We start from the raw sequence: 21224 nt of genomic DNA on the forward strand, positions 1-21224 counted from the left end.
TTTCTAGAAAAGCAGGAGCCCATCCATATTTTTGTTCTTTTGTATGAAATGCAAGGTATTCCACTGCTCATTGCACAAGTTTACTATTCATTCTCATGAAGAAAGACTCTGAATAACAAATTATATTTAAAGCACCTCTACTGCAGGATGAATCAACAAGAAAAGCAGACAGTGATGAGACTAATAGCAGGGAAAAGCAATGTTTCTATGAATCAGTTAACCCTGAAATTGATAGGCAGGATTATATTTTCAAAAGAAAACCTTCTATCTTGTTTCACAAAGGCCTACCTACTGATCAAAAAAAGAACTGCACTGTCCATTTCTTTTAAAATTATTCCTTATTTAAATATGCTTAACATTAGCAGTAGAAACTTGCAATTACCAATTCTCATTGTATCTTAGGTTTCCCAATGGTAAAGTGTCAAAGATAGCAATAAAAATTACTAACAACATGAAGATATGTGTAGTTTCTTATAATAAATATAAAATGTTATAAAATAAAAATATTTTCAAAATAACTAGAACAGATTGATAGATACATATTATAAAAGTTTTTTTCTAGTGCCACACTTTAAAGAAGATACTTGCCCTGTATGGTCTGGTTATTTACTGCATATTTGCTGATTAAAAAACTCAAACAAAATAAAATCTATAATAGCAGCAAACTATTGCTTACTGGTATGAGGAATGATGCTCGTTGAACAGCTCTCTTTTACCACTGACATGTCTTCTCATCTCAGACTTTAACAGCTGTAGGATAATAGCAGCAAGCATGCATCAGTTAAAGCTCCCCAATTATTTTGAGTATTACAGAATATATCATATTATCTATTGAAATGTTATAACCTACACTTACTAGGGTACATACTTGATGCAGTAAATACAGTATTTAGGTCACTGTCTCCTTGTTCAAACAGGTATCACTGAATAAAACAACTTATTAAGTAGCAGAGGATATTTTTATTACACTGTAGTGTCATCCTTGATGATAAAAAAGTCATCAAACCACACTGCAGGACAATGGCCATCTTGGCTTTCTACAGGAGATTGCAATACATACAGTGAACACCTGATTAAAATGCTATGGGGGGCCAAAAACACCTCTGCTGTATGCATTTTCTGTCTCTGGCATGACTCATCCTTCAAAAATATGGAAATTTAAGCCTGAGGTATGCATTAAGGTAGTGTTTATCCCAAAAGGTACAGTATTGATTTATACACATAGCTTTGACTATTCCCCTAAGTAGGATATATTCATGTGAAATAAGAAGCATATAAACAGATTTTGGAATGAAGTATGGAAGTTAATAATAAAATTATAGGGTGTACAGCTAAAAAAAAAAGAAAAAAGACTACCACTTTACTTATTTCAGTAATTTCCTGCAGGCACAATTTGGCATTCGTAGCTTTTCTGTAAAAGTAACTATTTAAATCTCACTGGAATGATCAGATATCTAAGACCTTGAAAGTAACATTTTTTTTCATAGTTTCAAGTTTTTCAAAACTGAAGGTGTGTGTGTAGCATCATTTATTTAAATTACTGTATCTGAAATGGACATTATAATAAATTAAAAATTACTAAAAGGTTTTAAACAGAAGAACATTAAAATAAAGAGATTAAACTAGCAATCTCTTTCCTGTGCAAATTATTTGCTATTTTTGTTGTCTGATAAATTCTCTGTCTTCTTGTTTATATAAATTGCTGTTAATTTGATCTAGATCTTGAAGTTCAACAACTGGAATCTTGGTTTTTTGCTTTTACAAGTGGCTTGAAGAGAACTATGCTCATTATGATGCTATAATTACATATGCCTGAAATTTGTATATTTAGTTTTTTATTTTCTCAGCACTGCAGAATTACAAATAGCAGTGTGTCAATTAAAGCCAATAAGATAATGGAAAAAAAATAGACACACACAAAACATAGACAGGAGATGAAATGTACACAGTTGATACACTTGGTTCACAACGATACAGACTTATTTTGCATTCCATCAAGGCTTCCTACAGTCCAAGTAAAAATTTTGTGTTTCTTCTCCATTGGTGCCAGCTGGTAACAGAAATTCCTCTGGCAAGGTTGTTTCCCCATTACAGACTGAGAGTTGTCTAGTGAAGATTCTTTGTCTTGGTACATGCACTGCCTATAGCAGTGGCTAAATATGTAAAAATGTGTAATTTTGGCATAATTCTTCAGTAAGAGCACTATTGAAAAAAACATCATCTTCGCAGGCTTGTGACCATTCATCACGGATAATGTCTTTGTCTTACATTTTGTTTCCTTTTCTGTCTTTCCCCTCATCTTCTTTTTCTGATTTGTCATCTTCATATTTTTCTTTTTCTGGTTTTGTTACACTATCATAAGAAGGCGGAGATGTGCTGGATGCAGACATATCCATATTCTCTGAAGGAGAGTTTAGTTTACATATAATCGTGTCTTTTTTGATAAGTAGATCAACTCCATCTTTCTGATACATAAATGAAAATTTCTTTACTGACTGTCTTAAAAGATAACACCTATAGGCACGCTGAATGATAGCAGCAGAAACCTCCTCCTGTTTTCTTTTTAATGTGGTTGTAATTGGTTCATAGGAAGCTTTTGAAGGATTGGATGCCATAAACCGATCTTCCATCTGTATTCTGAGGGCATCCATCTCCTCACTTTCCCCCAAAACACGCTTTGTGAAAGCAAACAGGATGTCCAAGCAGTGAATTCTGTCACCGCTTACCATGGGCAGGTCCATTGCAATAAGCTGGACTTTGTTTGGTTTGGGTAGGTGAAGAGGAGGATCAAGTGCTGCTGCAAAATCAGACAATTGGCTGTATTCTATGAATTGTGTTGCATCTGGATCATACTTTTCCCAAACTTCATAGAACATCTCAAAGTCATCCTCACTCAAGGGTTCAGCACTTTCTTCAGTAGCAACACTGAAGTTCTCCAAAATGACAGCAATGTACATGTTCACCACTACCAAAAACGATATGATAATGTAGCTGACAAAGAAGAAAATCCCAACGGAAGGGTTTCCACAGTCACCTTTCACAGAGCTCCCTGGATGATCTTTATGGGGGTCACAGTCTGGCTCCCCACTGTTAAGAATTGGGGCTAGCAACAGATCCCAGCCAGCAGATGTGGTAATTTGAAAAAGGCAGAGCATGCTGTTGCCAAATGTTTCAAAGTTGAACATGTCATCTATGCCAGCTTCCCTCTTAACATAGGCAAAGTTGGACATGCCAAATATCGCATAGATAAACATGACCAGGAAGAGCAGCAGACCAATGTTGAACAAAGCAGGAAGAGACATCATCAAAGCAAAAAGCAGAGTGCGGATCCCCTTAGCGCCTTTAATGAGACGCAGGATTCGACCGATTCTGGCAAGTCGTACAACTCTGAACAAAGTTGGGGACACAAAGTACTTTTTAATCACCTCAGCTAGAAACATACCTGTGAAATATAAAAATAAATTAAAAAGACTAACATTTTATAACAGTTTGCATTTTTCATAACAAAGAATGAGTAAAGAACAACGCTACCTGTGCAATTAGTGGAAATTATAATTGGAGATAAATTTTATCTGCTATGGGTAATTTTAGTTATTTCCCCAAAACTCTTTGAGAGAAAAAAAAATATTTAGATTGATACAAAATTATTAAGAAAGGTACTCAAGTATGCTTTTCATTTCCTAAATAATGAGAAAATAAAATTATTTCCTCTAATCTGCTAAACATGACAGAGAAAAAGCATTTAATGCATATCTTAATATATCACATTTTGAACATAAGAATCTCTTACCTACTATTGAAAGAATAACAACCACAAAATCAAAAATATTCCAGCCAATGGTGAAGTAATAATAACGGAGTGAGAACAGTTTCAAGATGCATTCTCCAGTGAAAAGGACAACAAAGACCAAGTTAATCCAGTATAAAATATTTTGCATCAGTTCACCCTGGTCATCTGTTTCTATCATCATGGTGACCATGTTAAGACAGATGAGAACCATAATGGTGATGTCAAAAGCTTGCTTTGTTACAATATCAAACACCAGACCTTGCAATTTGTTCTGAGGGGAGAAAAAAAAAAAAAAAAAGGTGATAGTAACTTAGATGTAATGAATACCTTTATCTCCCATCCGTTTCCGCTTCCTCCCCCAAAACATACAATCAAGCAAAAGGCTGAAAAATCCAATAAACGCATTGTCCAGTAACTTCTTTATTTGCTCCTCAAAACCCAACAGGCTTCTCCTACTTCTGATTCTTTAGTTCTCTTCTTCCTCAGGCATAAAAACTATGTGTGATTTTTTTCCTGCAGAACATGTACATGTTCCAATTCAGAATAAGGGGCTAACTTAAATTAGGCCCATTTTGGAGTTAAATCTGCAATTTCTTCCCAAATGTAGATGATACAAGAATAGCACACATTCTTACCGTTGGTCTAGGTATAGGTTTTTGTGGTTTCTTGGATCCCAGCTTCTTCATTGCATTGTAGTATTTCTTTTGTTCTTCTGTCATGAAAATATCTTGACCTCCAAGGTAAAATGATAAAAATAAAACTGATTACAGTCATGCCTTTAAAAATCATTATTTCACACCATTACAGAACATTTTTTTTATGAACCATATATTCATTCTTATACATTGTTACCAAAACCAAATTATGATAATTGTATCAGAGACTGCTAATATACCTGACAAGTCTTGATAGAAAAGTAAATTAAGGAACACAGAAAAACCTCAGAACTTCTGTTTTTTAAAAAAACCTCAAGTGGAAAGATTTACTGGAAGTTTCTACTGCAGTAAATCTAGCAATAGCTTTTTTCAGTACAATGAATCAAGCTTGACAATCTAGAATCACAAATGAAGAAGTCATGTACTGCCTTGCTGCTACTCTTTAAAAAAAGGTCAGCATTCTAGTTTAATTCTGCTCCAAATTTGTACAGAAAAATAAGACTACTATAAACCTTAAACAGCATTTATAGTTTAAATAGCAAGCAGAATTTAATTTTCTCATCATAGTCTGAATTTTAGTATATGTACATGCTCCTGGACTTCTTGACACAATCCTATGTTTATTTAAATAACAGAAACAATTTCTGTTGAAAATAAGAACTACAAATTTCAAACATCAATTCTTTCTTGCAAATTCACTACTAACTCATGAAACAGTTTCCTAGCCCTCTCTAATCTTACAATACACAGCAGTACTTCCAGCATTTAGCTTGTCTGTATGTCTCTTTGTAATTAACAATATTGCATATTCTCCTCTGTTATCTATTTATTTGAATTGTTATTTGCATTTTCACATAGCTTTGTCATGGCACTCTAAGGGTAAGTAAAAACAATACATAACATCATTGGGCTGTACAGGGATACAGAGAAAAGCCAAACGCTCAGTTTAAGTTTGAATTACTTGAAATAAGAAGCAAATAGTATTTTCATTATTTTGAATAGAAGAAAAAGAAATCTTAATAGCCAATTTATTTTTTTTCCTTTCTATTACTCTGAGAAATTTCAGACACTCGTATTTACCCTTGCATAAGTTTGTTGAATGCCCAGTAATAATGAAGTGTTACGAAAACAAAACATGATACTTATCTTCTTCTTTTGTTGGTTGAAGTTATCTATGATGACACCAATGAATAAGTTTAGAGTGAAAAATGATCCAAAGATGATAAAGGCAACAAAATAAAGATACATGTACAGGCTGTCCTCATACTTGGGCTGTTGCTCTAACTATGCAACACAGAAAAACAGTAATACATCATAAATAGCAGTTAAGACAAATCACAGAATACTGAGCAGACACAGAAGCTGCATCTAGCTGGACTACAACTCCTTGACCAGGGGGGAAAATGAGCTGTTTTGGAGCAAACACTACACTTCCCTTATCTTTGAACTTGAAAATCTATTTAATATAGGTGTCTGTAATAATACACAGACCTGCCATTCCTCCTTTTTCCTCTCTAATGACATTTGGTATTTCATGCAATTCCTGCTAAATTTTACAGTACTGTGCAAATCCTAAAAGCAATTACATTCCTCTAGACCTTGTGCAAATCAGGAGCTGAATAAAGGAGAGATGCAAATAAATATCAGTATTAACAGAAAAACAGGCAAAATTCAGCCTTTTTATTTCTTAAGATTGTCAAGAGTCCAAAGATCTGCCTTAGGTATTACAGGTGATGTCACTTGATTATTTGGGTTATTTTTGGAGACACATGAAGAACTTGTTTCCTAATCTGTGTGATCTCATTGACATAAAGTAATAGGAAACCAGATTTCATTCGTAATTTTATTTGCAGATGACAAGTTGGAAATACTTTTTGTAGATTCCTTAGTATTTTTTACTTATTAAAAGTATATGCACTTAATTGCTTCAGAATACATAGATTTATATAGGAAATTTATCTATGTTTAATTTTTTGTTCCTTATATTTTACTTATTTTAACTATCATTCAAGAAGCATTACATCAATAATATTTATTTTCACTTAGTAAATTTTATATTGCACTCACTTCTCTAGAATCAACTGCAGCATACATGATGTCCATCCATCCTTTAAATGTTGCCTAAAAACAAAGTTTGTTAATATTTTCTATCAAAGCTTCACTTCTGTAAACATTTTATGTAAGACACTCTCTTCTACAATGTATCTGCACCCATAAGAATAGAGAATAATATTAAAAGTCTAGTAAAACACAGCAAAGCATTCACTGAAAGTAATTTACTTAAACACTGAATAAATTCTAATCTTCAATAAAATTCATATAAACTCTATTTGAGATGAGTTGCAATCAGCATTTGAGCATAAAAACAGGACTGCAACTCTCAATTCTAACTTTCTGACTACTGAAAACTGGAGGAGGACTCCAAAAATCAGCCACATGGATTGGGGTTTTTCAGACAGAATATGCCAAAAGTACTAGGAGAAACTCCAGAAGGTAAGTAATCCCAAGAAATCTTAAGAAAAGAATAGAATCATCGAATGGTTTGTCTTGGAGATGACCTTTAGAGATTATCTAGTCCAAGCTCTCTGCCATGGGCAGACTGGTAATCATAGCCATATTTTTATGGTGTTTTGTTTGGTTTTTTTTACTAGATACTGTATTTCTGTAGAACTTGAATATAAAGTTCCTTTGCCCACAATCACTAGTACCTTTTCAACTGGTAAACAAGATAACCCTCCTCTTTCAAAATAGCCATAGAATGTATCAGATTTTCACCATAAGCCATGTTAATTAGTTTCATAGAACACAATCTTAAAATCAAAAAGCATAACCATTAAAGTTGGAAAATAAATTTATCAAAATTTATACACTTACTACTTGAAGCAGAGAAAGATAACCAGCTCCAACATTATCAAAGTTTACTTTCATATTTTTCCACCGAACATCCATTCCAGTGATTGTAAGATTTTTACATGCAGTCATATTACTGACTTTCTCTGGTGGTAATTTCTCACCAGTTGTGGTGTTAGCACAGTGATAGAACTTGCCAGCAAACAAATTTACTCCCATGATGCTGAATATTAGCCAGAATGTAAGACAAACCAGGAGTACATTCATAATGGATGGGATTGCTCCAGTAAGAGCACTCACAACCACCTAGTAAATAAACACAGAAAAAAACCAAAACAAACTTAAAAAAAATATTAAGTAGAGCAGTAAAAAGATTTTTTTCAAGTATAGCAAGAAATTTAATGTAAAACATTAAATACAGTGAAGTAATGCCAACAGAAAAGGAGTAACACATGTAATACAATCAAACATGCTTCTGTTGGCCATGCAAATAAACACGCAGTTCAGTTTTCCTCCATTATTTTATAATTAGACATATTTCATGGATTTGTTTTACAGACTCTTTTTTTTCTTACCCTCATGCCTTCAAAGCGTGACAAAGCTCTTAGAGGTCTCAAAGCTCTTAATGTTCGGAGGGATTTAATTGCACTGAATTCTGAGAAATTAAGGGCATTAGCTACTAAGCTAACCAAGGAGACCTAGAGGAAACAAAACAAAAAAGACCTTTTTAATTTGTTGGCTTTTTTTTTAATAGCCTCACAATACAAATGTAACTCCTAGAGGAAGAAAACTTTGATTTAGGTATCAGAAAATCCTATGCCTCTAGCAAGGCCAAATTAAAAAAAAAAAAAAAAAAAAAAAAAGTTTAAAAAATAATCTAAAAAAAATTTACAGAACATTGCATTTAACTTTCTGAACAGTTTCAACAAAAAGAGACCTTAATCTCTGGAGTTTTCAGCACAGAGTCCTAGTTAGAAGAATGCACACCATATCTGTGAAAAATGAAGGGCAATTTGGATAAAAAGAATCTGGATAAAAAGAATTTGAATAAAAGCTCATCTTCCCAATAAATTAGTCCAAAGCCTGAAATGTACTAAAAACCTAATCGCAGTCTACGTGACATGGTACAATACTAAATAGGTGCATTATTATAGTCACAATAAAACGTGAGCCTGCAGAATTTGCTTCTGCTAGTTTGTACGTAATAGCAGATATATACATAACCAGTAATTAATATTGCCTGCAGGTGACCACAAACTTGGAAGTGTTAAACACTAAGTCAGACAAGAATCTGTCAGGCATGACTCCTAACTGTACAACAGACACAATGAAACACCAATGTCAATACAATTACCTAAAATAAATGCATTCAAATACACAGAACAGCAGACAGCACTTTCCTGGGAAGTGGAGTTATGACAGAGTTAATAATTTAATTGTGAGCTATGGCTTTTTGTCTCTTCAGACTACTGCCACCTGGATATTTAAATTGCTTGCATCCCAAGCAAGAGACGAAGATGGCTACATGAAAACACTGAAATAACTGGGAAAAAAAGGAATGGCCCATACATATCCATATGGAGACTTGGTATGCTTAATAACAAAAATTTATCTTGAACGCAAATCAAGATCAACTTCATAATACAGGCTTGTACAGAGATACTAATTCTGAATACTTATTTAACTGTAATAATTTTACTTATTTTAAATTTTAAATTTAAATTTTCTCTTTTATTCACAAATGACAACTCTAATTGACAAATAGAAATGCAAATTTAAGTATAACAAGCTTCTGGAAACATACTGCCTTGGAAACCTAACAGAAAATGAAACTAAAGCATGGCATCAATAAATCTATGCAAAGATGACAAAATCCATTTGGATGATCATTGCTGATTTCCCATTCATTACAAAATTGGATACTTTTCGAGTTACACTAAAAAAAAAATACCAGAAGACTACAGCATTCAGAAAAAAGCTAATAAAAAAACCCCCAAAAATAATATATGCAGCCTCAGAAACAGACTTCTCTTTTTTCCTTTGCCTTGTCCAGAGTGTCTTGCTTTGCAGAATTTAATCTTAAGGAAAGGGGCGAACCTCTTATACTTACTATGTTTCTTAGAGATAAATTGGTTCTGGGAATACATGTGGACTTTATACTTTGTGTAAGTATATACTGGGTCTTCATAACAGAAGAAATGCAGAGGACATGAAAGGAGAAAGCTAAAAATTGCATTTCCCAGAGAAAACATATATCACATTTCACTGAGTTAGCCCAATTGCTCAAAATGGGAATTCTGTGCCCCTTCCCCATAACTGATGAAAAACAGATGCACAGTTAAATGAGAGAGAGGTTCCCTTATGATCACAGAGCCAAACAATACCAGAATGACTTCAGTTTCCAAAACCAAAATCATTGGAAAGCCACGTGTCAATCAAAAGTGGAAGTGTACTGAAATTAGTCTTGCAGCCTAGTACACAGTAAGTACATTGACAATCAAAATGAGGACTGTGAATGAATGATTCCCACCTTTTTGTACTGATCCACAAGCCATGACTTCTCATTTTCTCCAATCCTTTTTACTCCAGTTGCTGCCTCCTTGCCCCTGCCCTGCCATCTTCTGCTGTCATCCTGATATCCTGATACTATCCTCCCATTAAAGTTCGCTGCCAGTGATTCATTAAGCTCAGGGTCAACTGTCTATCCTAAAACCACTGCTCACTTAAATTTCCCTTTCCTTTCTGTGTCTGCTTCCTCTTTGTTCTCTGTCATCAAACTCAGGAGACTGAAGTCCAATAAGCTGATAGGTCTCACTCACTGGTTGGGAACCAGTGCAGTAAAACAAAGACAGCATAAATAAAAAGGCATATTTACTTCTGCATTGAATTATTACAATGGAATAATATATACCAGTATGTAATTTTCTGTTCTTTTGAACCCCATTTATATTCTTCACTGTAAATAGATATGTATGTATCAGCTTGAAGTTACATAAAAAGACATGCTTAAACAACAGAAACAGGCTACTTAGAAAGTATAGTAGTACATACATCAACAATCAGGAAGTCCATCCAGCACCAAGCGTTAGTGAAATAAGTTTGAAAACCATAGGCCACCCATTTTAGCACCATTTCCAGAATAAAAACGTAAGTGAAGATTTTATCAGCATACTCCAGTATGACTTTTATAGTCTTGCGCTGTTCAATATATATATCTTCAAAAGCCTGGAAAGATTGGGTTGCATGTAAGTCAGATATTCATACATCCTTGCAAACAAAAATTAAACCAAAAGAACTGAATAGAAAATGGAAAGTAAAATCACTTTCAACTTCATATGCTTTTTATGTTGAATGAGCACAGGCTACAATTGCATTTTAGATTTTATCTTTGCATAGCAATGGAGCTACAACACAATGACTTAAGTTGCCAGAAAGATTTTTAGAAATTTCAGTAATAATCAACCCAGAATTACAATCTGTCACCCTGAAAAGCCCAGTTAGGCTCAGTCAGAAGGCAGTCTCCTGATTATAATAAATTCAACTAGCAAAAGAGATGAGCTACAGTTGCTGCTGATATTTGTACTCTAATATTGGGTGTGGTGGCAAGGTTTTGGTTACAGGAGGCTGCAGGGGTTGCCACTGTGAGAAGAAGCTACAGGCTGCTCTGTGCCAGCTCCAAAATAGACCCACCACAGGCAGCAGCTGAGCTCATCAGTGAAGCTGGTGGTGCCTCCAGGAAAAATAAAATTTAAGAAAGGACAAAACACCACATGGCAGTATGAGGACTGAAGAAAAAACCCCCAAAATTAGAGAAACTAGACTACAAACCAGTGTCACAGAAGAAAGAAGGGACATGGTGTTACAGGTGTTAAATGGAGATAATGACAGTATATACCAAATCCTGTGTCAATCAAGAATCAAAAAGAACCTAATAATTAGTAGCTGTATGAAGGAATAAATGTCAGTCAGTAAGAATAGTATAAAGCAATTAAAATATTTCTGCTGAACAGTGTAGAAATACTGAAACTAAAAACTAAAGTAAAAAATTGAGAACTTGATGAATTCAGTATCTGTACTGCTTCTGGGGTCAATTTTAATTTAAAGTAGAATGAATATTCCAGTTATTGTCACAATTAATTTTTTGTAATTTTTATAGTTTTATAAACAAGATTTTTAGTGAAATCCTATTCATAGGCACAGTCACACCCACATACTGCCTTGTACTCATAAAAAAATTATCTGCAGAATGTTATATTACAGAAGAATTTTAATGACTTACTTTATATGCACAACCTAAAATCTAGTTCTTAGTTCTCTTTCAAGCCAACTTTATTTTATTCTTAGTGAAAACAGATGTGTTATAATACAATCTTTGAAAAAATTTTATAGGTACTCTTTCTATGGGTGCCCGCTCTACTTACAAGAGCAGCACTGCTGAGAAGAATCATGAAGACAATGAATGTTTCAAACCAATTGTGTTCTACTATCTTGTAGCAGGTTTTTCGAAGGTTCCACCAGATTTTTCCTTTTTTGCTTTCCATATTGCCTTTACAGCATTTAAACTTCCGTACACAGCCTGACAATACAAACAATGACAAATTGTTACACTGTGGAATTTTTATCAGCATCCTGAAAAAGCAAAATCACTCTTAGTAACTCCAGTTTCAAGAGTTGGTCAGCATTTCAAATTACTGCATTCTACTTAAAGAAGCACTTAAAGCAATTACCTTCTTGATTTGGTACTCTGGATGTAGTAAAACTTGCATGAACACAATTTTTTATTATCTTGACACTACATAGATCTTTGAATAATAAAGTCATCTAATTGAGCTAATTCTGACTTATATACATTTAAAAAAATAATTTCTCATTTATATACAGAGAATAAAAAGATCTATGAGAATTGTCACAGAGTAGAAACAGTCCATTCACAAATAGCAGCTCCTGCATGAACTAGTTCAAGAGTACAACAGGTTCTTTTAAAAATACTTTTGTCTATCAGCTAAGGTTCCAATAAATTACACAGATGTGAACACTTTAATTATACTGACTCTCTCATGACATAAACAACTGATTTAATGGGAGATTTGAGAGCTTTTCCATATGGCACAGATTTATGGCAACCATGCACAGAATTCCTTTCATCTTGGAGAGCTTCCTACCTTATCACAGGGCCTCAAGGCATGGTTTTCACTGAACTTCCATTACCTGCCTGGCTAACAGTAGCCTCCCTATTTCTTTAAAAATGATTAATCACATAGAAACATAACCAAGTTTACACTATTTCAATGGGTCGCAAAGGCAGTATTCTAGTTTTCCTGTGAGTGTCATGTTTCAAGTAAGCTACCCTGTATTTCATAAGCTCAGATAGAAGAGCTACCACTGTGAAGAGCATGATTTACTTTACCTTCAACAACTCAAAATGCCTTCATCATGGAAAAATTAATCTTATGCCCAAGGTTTGGCAGACATCACATTGTACAAGGGTAAGGAAGAACTGTAGTATGATGTGAAATTATTTGAGAAGTGTACCTCTTTTAAAAAAAAATAAAATTGTCAATATAGCCCCACATTTTTTTTCAGAGTTGACAGAAATGATATTTCAAAGAACAAGAGCCCTAGTTTAAGTCAAAGGTGTCTTCATAACAGTAGATCAAAAAGCATGGATAGGAGAGTTAATCCTGAAACATATTGTGTTTTGAATTATTTTAATAATAATTTAAATGGAAAGTAAAATCTTAATATCACAAAACCAGGAAATACATTCCTATACAGTGCATTTCAGCAGTCCTCTAAAAGATATAGCTATACAGAACTAAAATAAATGCAAATTTCTAAGGACATGCAAGTTTGCTATTAAGACTTCTCTACTCAAATAAAAACTTAAGATCTCATGTTCAATCCCTAATTATATTTATTGACCCTATCTCTCCATTAATGGTATAATGTGAAGTTAATAACTCTGTTGTTGGACTCAAACCTTCCAAGATCTGAATCATCCACTGGATTGCTTTTTGACCTTATGAAGGAACCAAGGGTAATCAAATTATTCTGGTTTAAATTTCTCAGTGAAGTGAGTACTGTGCAGAGTTTGCTCTTGCACATTTTGCTACTGCGGATGTAATTTAAATGAACAAGAATTAATGGTTCCTGAGAATCACTTAATAGAATTCTGCCCAGTGTTCCTTTAAAAATATTAAAAATTATCACATGCACACACATTTAACTTTGCATCAGACAAATGGCGCCATGGACTTCAGTATCACTATCTACAACAGGCAAAATAAATCGTAAGACTTGAAAAACTAGGATCCCTGGAACCTTTGCTGTAGCAAAGAGCATCCTTGAACTGTCAATGTTTGTTGCAAACAACTAAGTGTACTTGGCTAACCCAAAATTTTATTTCCACACCTTCTGTAAAACATACCTTCTGTAAAGCATGCCTGTAGCTCTGATACTTTTTCTGGTTCTGTTTCAGCTTTTTCTTCTCCAAAGAGAGCTAAATTAACTGTACTTCCTTCAGATGAGCTGGAAAAACTTAGCTTCTGAAAATAAAATTGCTAACAGTTATGCTTTATCTAAATTTTTTTAATTGTAATTCAATTTAAGCATGCAACACTGTGTGCAAGTAATAGGAACAATATTTGTCACCAGAAATACACACAAACATCCACATATAGCAGTCAATGCTGTTGAAATGTGCATAAATCATCCACTTTCTACCTAGAGATTGCAAGCTGTATCATGTAATTTTTCAGAGAATTGAAGAATTTCTCATCTATATATGGTACAGTATTATTATTCATCAAAGTTAACAACTACAAAGTAGATTTCATGATATGTATTCTATTTATTTTGTTTTCTAATATTATTTCTTATTGTAATTTATCTTGCTATATTTTAAACCAATACCAGTTACACTGCATAGTTTAAGATTATGTATGTTGGTAGCTACTATCATTAGAGCACTTTCCTCAACATGAAGTCAGTAAATCCTGACAGCCCAAAAATTGTGAACTGTCAGGGTAAATTGTACAAGGGAGAAAAAGTAGAGGATTTTTAAGGACTGATGTTAATTCAGCACCTATTATTCATCATATAAAAATAAAGGAAATTAATTATCAGTTATTTTTCACTGATATCTTAAACATCAGTATGATGCAAGCTAACCACTTCTGGCATATATGACAATTTAAATTGGGTAATCTCTGACCACATATAATTCAGTTATTTTTCATATTATGATCATTCTTATGACCTAGACTGGAAAATGCTAAAGTAAAATCAGGATTAATATGAAACCTTTTTTCAGATGTGAATTTGAACATTACCCTCAAGACATTCATAAAACAAATAAGCTTTCCCTATCTTAAACTGTATAATTATCAGGACCTCATGAACACCTTTTATGTTTTCTCAGATTTACTCCTAAGTTTCAAAAAGGAAAAAGTATGATTAATACATTTCAACTGGCATCAATTTGCATTCTTTTTTGCCAATGCACACATATATCACATTGTGCATTCTGAAACTACCCATTACTCTGGTACACATACCTGTACAGCTAACACCCGGAAACAAATAATGTTTTTGTTTCAATACTTAAAATTATGCAAGTCATTGTTATTAAAATAAGTCTTATTTTTATATATATTTTTATTTTTATTTTGTCATCTGCATGTGTATTGCTAAAATCCATAGTCTGGAGATTTTAAAGGAAGATGCAGTGTCCTGTACACTTAATCTGAGTATGAGCACCAAAGTAAGTCAAAGTAGTTTTCGTCACAGCATTCTTTGACATTTTACAATGTGATTATCAAATAGTATGTAACAACAGTAATGAATTCACACAATAAATGTCTGTAGGGAATGATGTAAGCACACTTTGTAAAACAGCCTTGGTTTTGTAGAATTAATATCATTTTCATTAATTTAGTTAGACTTGCAAGATTAAGAGACATTTAAGACATACAAGCAGATAAGCTACAGGCACTATCCAATCAAGCTATATTTACACCTCAAATGTGTAAAATATGTTACACATATAAAATGTGAAAGGAAAAAATATTTTAGGTATTAAGCAAAATGAATTTTTTTCTTATGTTTCTGAAGGAAGACAGAGACAATTTCATAGGAAAATTAACCCAGTGTTCTTCATTCACTTATATTAAAAATAATTCAGTACTACTGCCTACTTTGCTTCTACTTTAGAAACTCATAATCTAGAATATGATCCCCAAATGACTAACATTTAACGTACATAACTCTTAAAATTTAGTACCATTATTTTAGAATATCAATATTCACAGCACACATCTTTTGCTATCACTATTGAACCTGAAGATAGCACTATACACCTCCAGAATTTTATTAATATGCTGCTTTCATCATTCCATGACATCCCATATATATTGCAAAATGTTGCAGCAGTGGTGGATGAACTGAAATAATGAACTGAATTATAAATCAAATTACTACATTTAAAACAACATTTTTTTAAGAGTAAAAACATTTTGTGCCATATTACAAAAAACCCCCTGAAGTACCCTGGGCCATTTGAACTGTAAGTTACTTAGTACACCATTTCAGCAGATGACATAAATTCAACTGAAAGAATACAGATAAACTAGCAACACTAAATGATGGACAACTATAAATGGGAAAAGATACTGAAAAGAACCAATCTGTTTAGAACATGAAGTTATATATCTCATTTAACAAACTGCAGAAGAACCAGGTATTAGAATTTTACTTTATTTTTTTTTAGTTAAGGCAATTTTCTTGACTAACGAAACCAAATTAGAGGGTCAATGAACTACTTTTATATGAATGACATGTAGCATGATTACCTCTTTCTTCTAAGGACAGGACATGATCCTGTGCTTGAGGAATTACAGATTTAATTAAATGTCCGTTCTCTTTGTCATGCAGGGTGCTCATATTTATTGCTAAGATGAAGGTATCAAACAATAGCAAAAAAAATCCATAGCAAAAAGCAATAGAAGAGTTAGAAGAGTTTCCTGCTCTAATAAAAAATTCAGTTAGTTTCTTTGTTATGTGCAAAACTTGCAGAGATCTCACTGATTTTATGAATAATTCCAAGTATGGGACTTTTAAGAATGACAAATATTTATACTTTCCTCCCATACTACTTAGTTGCTTTTCAAAGTTTAGCAAATTGAGGTTAGAAGGCCTCATTATATACACACACTAAGCACTGGACTGAACAGGTCAAACTCCCATACTCAACAGGTAATTAGCTGCCTTGACATTTGCAAATCAGCAGCTAAAACATTTTTGTTAGAGAAAATTCCCTCAATAAAATACCTTTTTTCATTCTCACTGTTGGCAGAGAAAAGCTATTCTGATTCTGGATATATAATTTTTTTTAATACAAATATTTACTGGACTGTTATAAGGTCAAAATGTGGAGCTCATTATCTTCCTTTTTTCCTGAAGGAGTCAGTATATGATGGTACAAACACTTGCAAGAACAATGTTACGACTACAAACTGTCCCACTGAAGCCACTTAGGATTGCTTGACGTAATTAGTAAAGAGTCAATTTTTAGTAAGAATCATCTTAAAAATAGTAAATGACAGAGTACAAAAATTTGCAGATTATAAAGGAAACTTTAAAGAAAGCTCTGTACTAAGAGCTGATAATAAGCAGGCCACTGATTATTCACATGGTGCAACCCACTGTGCATTCCACTTGTCATTCACGTTTTGAATATCAAATAATAAATCTTTTTTTTTCCCAGCCCCCAAGAATAAATGTACCAGCAATACAGTTGTTAATGAGGAATAAAAGGGAAACACTGTGTTCTGTAGTTTAAAATAAAAATGTAGCAAACCTACAGGAAGACTGTGCTACATAATCTCAACTTCTTTTTTATTAAGGATCTCTCTCCCTCTCTCTCTCTTTTTATTTTAGGTAGACTGAGTTTCTTTTTGACAGAAGAACAGGTAAAGAACTGCAGTACAATGTGAAAGATGATTTTTGGAGAGTATGTTCAGGAACCTCTCAGCAAACAGGATCAAAAAATTTTACTATGTAGAAATGCAACAGAAAACCTTAGTGCACCTGTGTTATGTCACTTATATTCCATCAACTGAATATTTTCCTGCTTAATCTGATCTATTTTCAACAGGAAATTTAGGCTTAACTATCATTTAGACAACAAAAAGGAAACAAGGCACACTTTTTTGTAATCATCATCTACACTGAGCCTGCCCTATCACTGAGTATGGCAGTCTTCAGACCCTGTACATTAAAGTCCCTTTTATTGGCATCTTTCTATTAATCTTTTTCTGAAAAAATAAAAGTACGTCTGTCTATAAATAAGGCTTGCAAATTATTTACTTTGTAAAGAAGCCAGAAGTTTTTTTCACTAAACTAAAACCTCTCTCTCCTACTCTATGCAATTAAAGAGAAGGTAAAAGAAAAAAAAGAGAGAAGTTTTATTATGTAAGGAAGACTACTATAAGACAATGTGACATTCAAATGAGAAATATTAAAGCATTTTTCAGTGAAATTATTACAAATTTACTTTTTTGCATGGTGTCTATACCTGTCCAAATTCATGACAGTACAAGCTTGAAACAGGAGCAGTGTCACATAAACAATACCCAACAAACAATCAAAATCAACCACACAAACTTAGCAACAGCCGGACTGGACTGGATACAACCACATCCTACTCTCCCCTACTTAAGTGTCTTTTCTAAAAATGGTTTGGAAAAATCTTTAGGAAGTTATTTTCCTATTCTAGGTATCTATCTGAATAGCTTACAGGCCCCCTGGGCACAAAAGTGAGAACTGAAGTAGTTCAAATAGGTAATGAAGTGCAAAAGAACACATGAAAGATTAACACATGATTCTACAACAAAACCACATGAGCAAAACTTGTAATTGGGAAAGGAGCACCCCAATGAGTGCTAAATGGCAAGAGGCAGAACTGTCTAACTATTCAGAAGAGATCATCAGGAATAAGAAACACCCAGCTAGGTACAATTAAGTTTTGTTTTACAGTTCTTGAGTACCTGAGTTTAGACGTTTGGGAAGGTACTACTTCCTATTTTGTCATTTCGGGAATTATCTTAATGCTAGTTCTACCCTGGGTTTTCCTCATCTTTATTTCTTTCTTGCTTGAACTTCCTCATTTGAATAATTTTAAACCACCTGGATTTATTTGGCACCTGATGGAATCCTGAATGGAATTTTTGCTTGAAATTGTGTTTTATACCTTGCTTTCTAAAAATAAAGCAACTGTTTCAAGTTCACAAAGAAACAATTATTGATTAAGAGAAAAATGGAGTTCCTAACTTCCAATCTTACATACATACAGAAAAGTCAAGAGTAGAATAACTAAATTATTACATCCATATCAAAAGCACTATGCTAATTAAAAAAATATATGTTTGATTGTTCCCAAGAATGTATCTTTCATCTTGTATTTTAGCTTCTCTCATACGAGAAAATGGGAATGCAAATTATAAAAACACTGTGAACAAACATGAAACAATTTATATCAAAAGTTGCAAACATTTTAGTATATAACTAATTGTATATATGTAATATTACAAAGGCATTGGTTAAATGAACATGATTAGAAAATGTTCATAATTGCATGACAGCTAAAAACATGGTTCTACAGATAAACAGAAAAAGTCAAGTGATTACTTTTCCATTTTCACAAAATCATAGGCTGTTAACCTCTCTTAAGCTTGAGGAGTCTTGATACTTAATAATTCAGTTTATAATAATAAAAACCTAGAAAGCATGCAGGTTATGCCACAGAAGTAGTACAAAAAATACCAAACATGAAACAAGGAGAGAGGAACATGTTGGGGTTGCCCCCAATCATGCTGTGACATGAGTCATGGGACTCAGTTTACAGAGTGGCTGTGCATGTTTCCACTACACTGCAATGGATGGGGAAAAATATATTGTAGCTGAGTAGCATGCAGGCCAATCAATCTCAAAAATGATCATATGTATGATTTGTTTAGGTAACCTGTGTAAACGTGCTGACACGTTGCTCTGCCTGGTTAAAAAGCACCAGCATTCTTGACTGATCCAGCTTGATTTTACTCCTGTGAGAAGTAAGAATGGTACGCAATGAAGTTAAAACATGGTACCCTTTATGTTGTTTGAGTTCTGGAAACAGCAAAAGTATGGATTTCACTTATTTAAATGTGTTTTCTAAATAGGTTCCACATTGCATAACCTAATATTTATAGCTGTTGATGGGAGCTTTAAGCATATCCAAATACATACTGAAAGAGACAAAACTATCAGAATATATGAAGCTCACAGATACATGTTGGACTTACAAAAACCCCAAAACCAAAAAATAACTCCTCCCCTCCCCAGGTCACCCACCAAAAACCCCACCCCAAACCAAAAAGACAGATGAACCCACACTATGTATATTACAGCTTTAAGTATCTTCTAAATGGTGGTAATTAGATCTTCAAAATAACATAAATATATTTTTCCTTGCATGTAATCTTCAAGGTTATTCCTGGCCTTCACTTGATTCTAAATACGTCTGTAGGATACACTTTCAGAAAGAAGCCACAGACAAAACAAAGCAGAAAGAAATATTGATCATACAAGGTCAAATGCAAAAATATCTGTGTAAGACATTTTTCCCAGCATGGTTAGCTTTTTTTAACTGCGTGTCTTAAAAAAAGTTTCAAGTAACTTCAGTTGTTATTACACACTATAGTGGATATACAGCAGTGTAAAAATGAAAATCCATGCCTAGCAATAAACCTCTGATTTCCTCAAGTACCTCACATCTATCTTTTATTAGTCATCTGATACAAATCTAATCTCACTTCTCACCAAGGACTTAGCAAAGGCTTGGCCACTATAAACTCCTCCTATTTAAAGGGGAACTCTCAAAGAAGGAGCTGATATAGTCTGTAAAATGGAAGACTTACTGCCTATGAACTACTGTACATGAAATGGTTTTTGTAGTTAATTTACGAATCTCCCATGGTTGTCTTTCAACTATGTCAATCCTTAGCCACTTTTCCAAATCTGAGTGGATTAAAATTAACACTACATAATAGTATCTTATTAACAGATAATGCTGATGTTTAATCTTAAATATCAGGGGTGAAACACTATATATTTTTTTACCCAATTCTTAAATATAAAAGTGAAGAATCAGGTGTCTTCAGTGGCTGGATAATATTCAGGTAAGGGTTAGATTTAATACAGTTATGAAAGCAAGAATAAATTACCTGGATTCATCATATATTCCTTCCACAAAACCAAGTTTTACTAAAAGCCCACTAAGGCCAGTATTCTTTATTCAGATTAATAATATGTAAAAGATCTAGCAGCTGTTCAGCAAGCATTTTTCCTTAGAAAACACAGTTAATACTTTTAAACAAGTTATGAATATTGCTTGCTTTGCTTTTAAGAGGCCTCTTAGTCCAAGGTCTTCTCAACTGAAAGGGCAACATAGTATGTGGAGGAACAGAATGTTCAAGAAGTTGATGGAACAAATCAAGTTTCAGGAAATACGCTGCTAAAGTTAGAAATTAGTGTAATAGAATTGAACACTGTACTCCACAATAAAAGAAACGGCTAAACAGTCACCTTATTACAGCTTTCAAATGTAAGTTTAATTTACTATACTTTTGCTAGAAAAACTTATTTTCTAACATTTGGAAAGAATAAGGGCAAATTCATTGTCAGTTCAAAACAAAACAACTAAAAAAAAAATTAACAAAATACCATAAGGAAACAAAACAATTCAGACAAAACAATCCAGGCTGGAGTACAGCTGTCTGCACACTCCATTAATTGCCTTGTGTCTTCAGGTGCCAAAGAGGTTGACACCAGACAGACTGCACTGGAGCCAGAGGATAGCAATCTCAATTTTCAAACTTTTTCTCAGAATCCTG

At 33.5% G+C, this 21224-nt stretch overlaps 1 protein-coding gene across 1 annotated transcript in view; it reads right to left on the bottom strand.

Annotated features, from left to right (window-relative positions):
* Window positions 1-2264: 2264 nt before the first annotated feature.
* LOC104387523 (sodium channel protein type 2 subunit alpha-like) overlaps window positions 2265-21224 on the bottom strand; it is a 50948-nt gene continuing 31988 nt past the window's right edge. Inside the window, exons 17-26 of the mRNA XM_009996292.1 lie at window positions 13724-13841; window positions 11718-11872; window positions 10348-10521; window positions 7872-7994; window positions 7321-7602; window positions 6514-6567; window positions 5593-5730; window positions 4426-4530; window positions 3791-4061; window positions 2265-3442 (exon numbers count right to left, since the gene is read on the bottom strand). Coding sequence (XP_009994594.1) covers window positions 2265-3442; window positions 3791-4061; window positions 4426-4530; window positions 5593-5730; window positions 6514-6567; window positions 7321-7602; window positions 7872-7994; window positions 10348-10521; window positions 11718-11872; window positions 13724-13841 — 2598 coding nt within the window. The remainder of the gene's footprint in view (window positions 3443-3790; window positions 4062-4425; window positions 4531-5592; window positions 5731-6513; window positions 6568-7320; window positions 7603-7871; window positions 7995-10347; window positions 10522-11717; window positions 11873-13723; window positions 13842-21224) is intronic.

Source organism: Chaetura pelagica, unplaced genomic scaffold (assembly GCF_000747805.2).
Source record: "Chaetura pelagica isolate M959 unplaced genomic scaffold, ChaPel_1.0 scaffold3, whole genome shotgun sequence".
In the NCBI taxonomy this organism is placed as follows: domain Eukaryota; kingdom Metazoa; phylum Chordata; class Aves; order Apodiformes; family Apodidae; genus Chaetura; species Chaetura pelagica.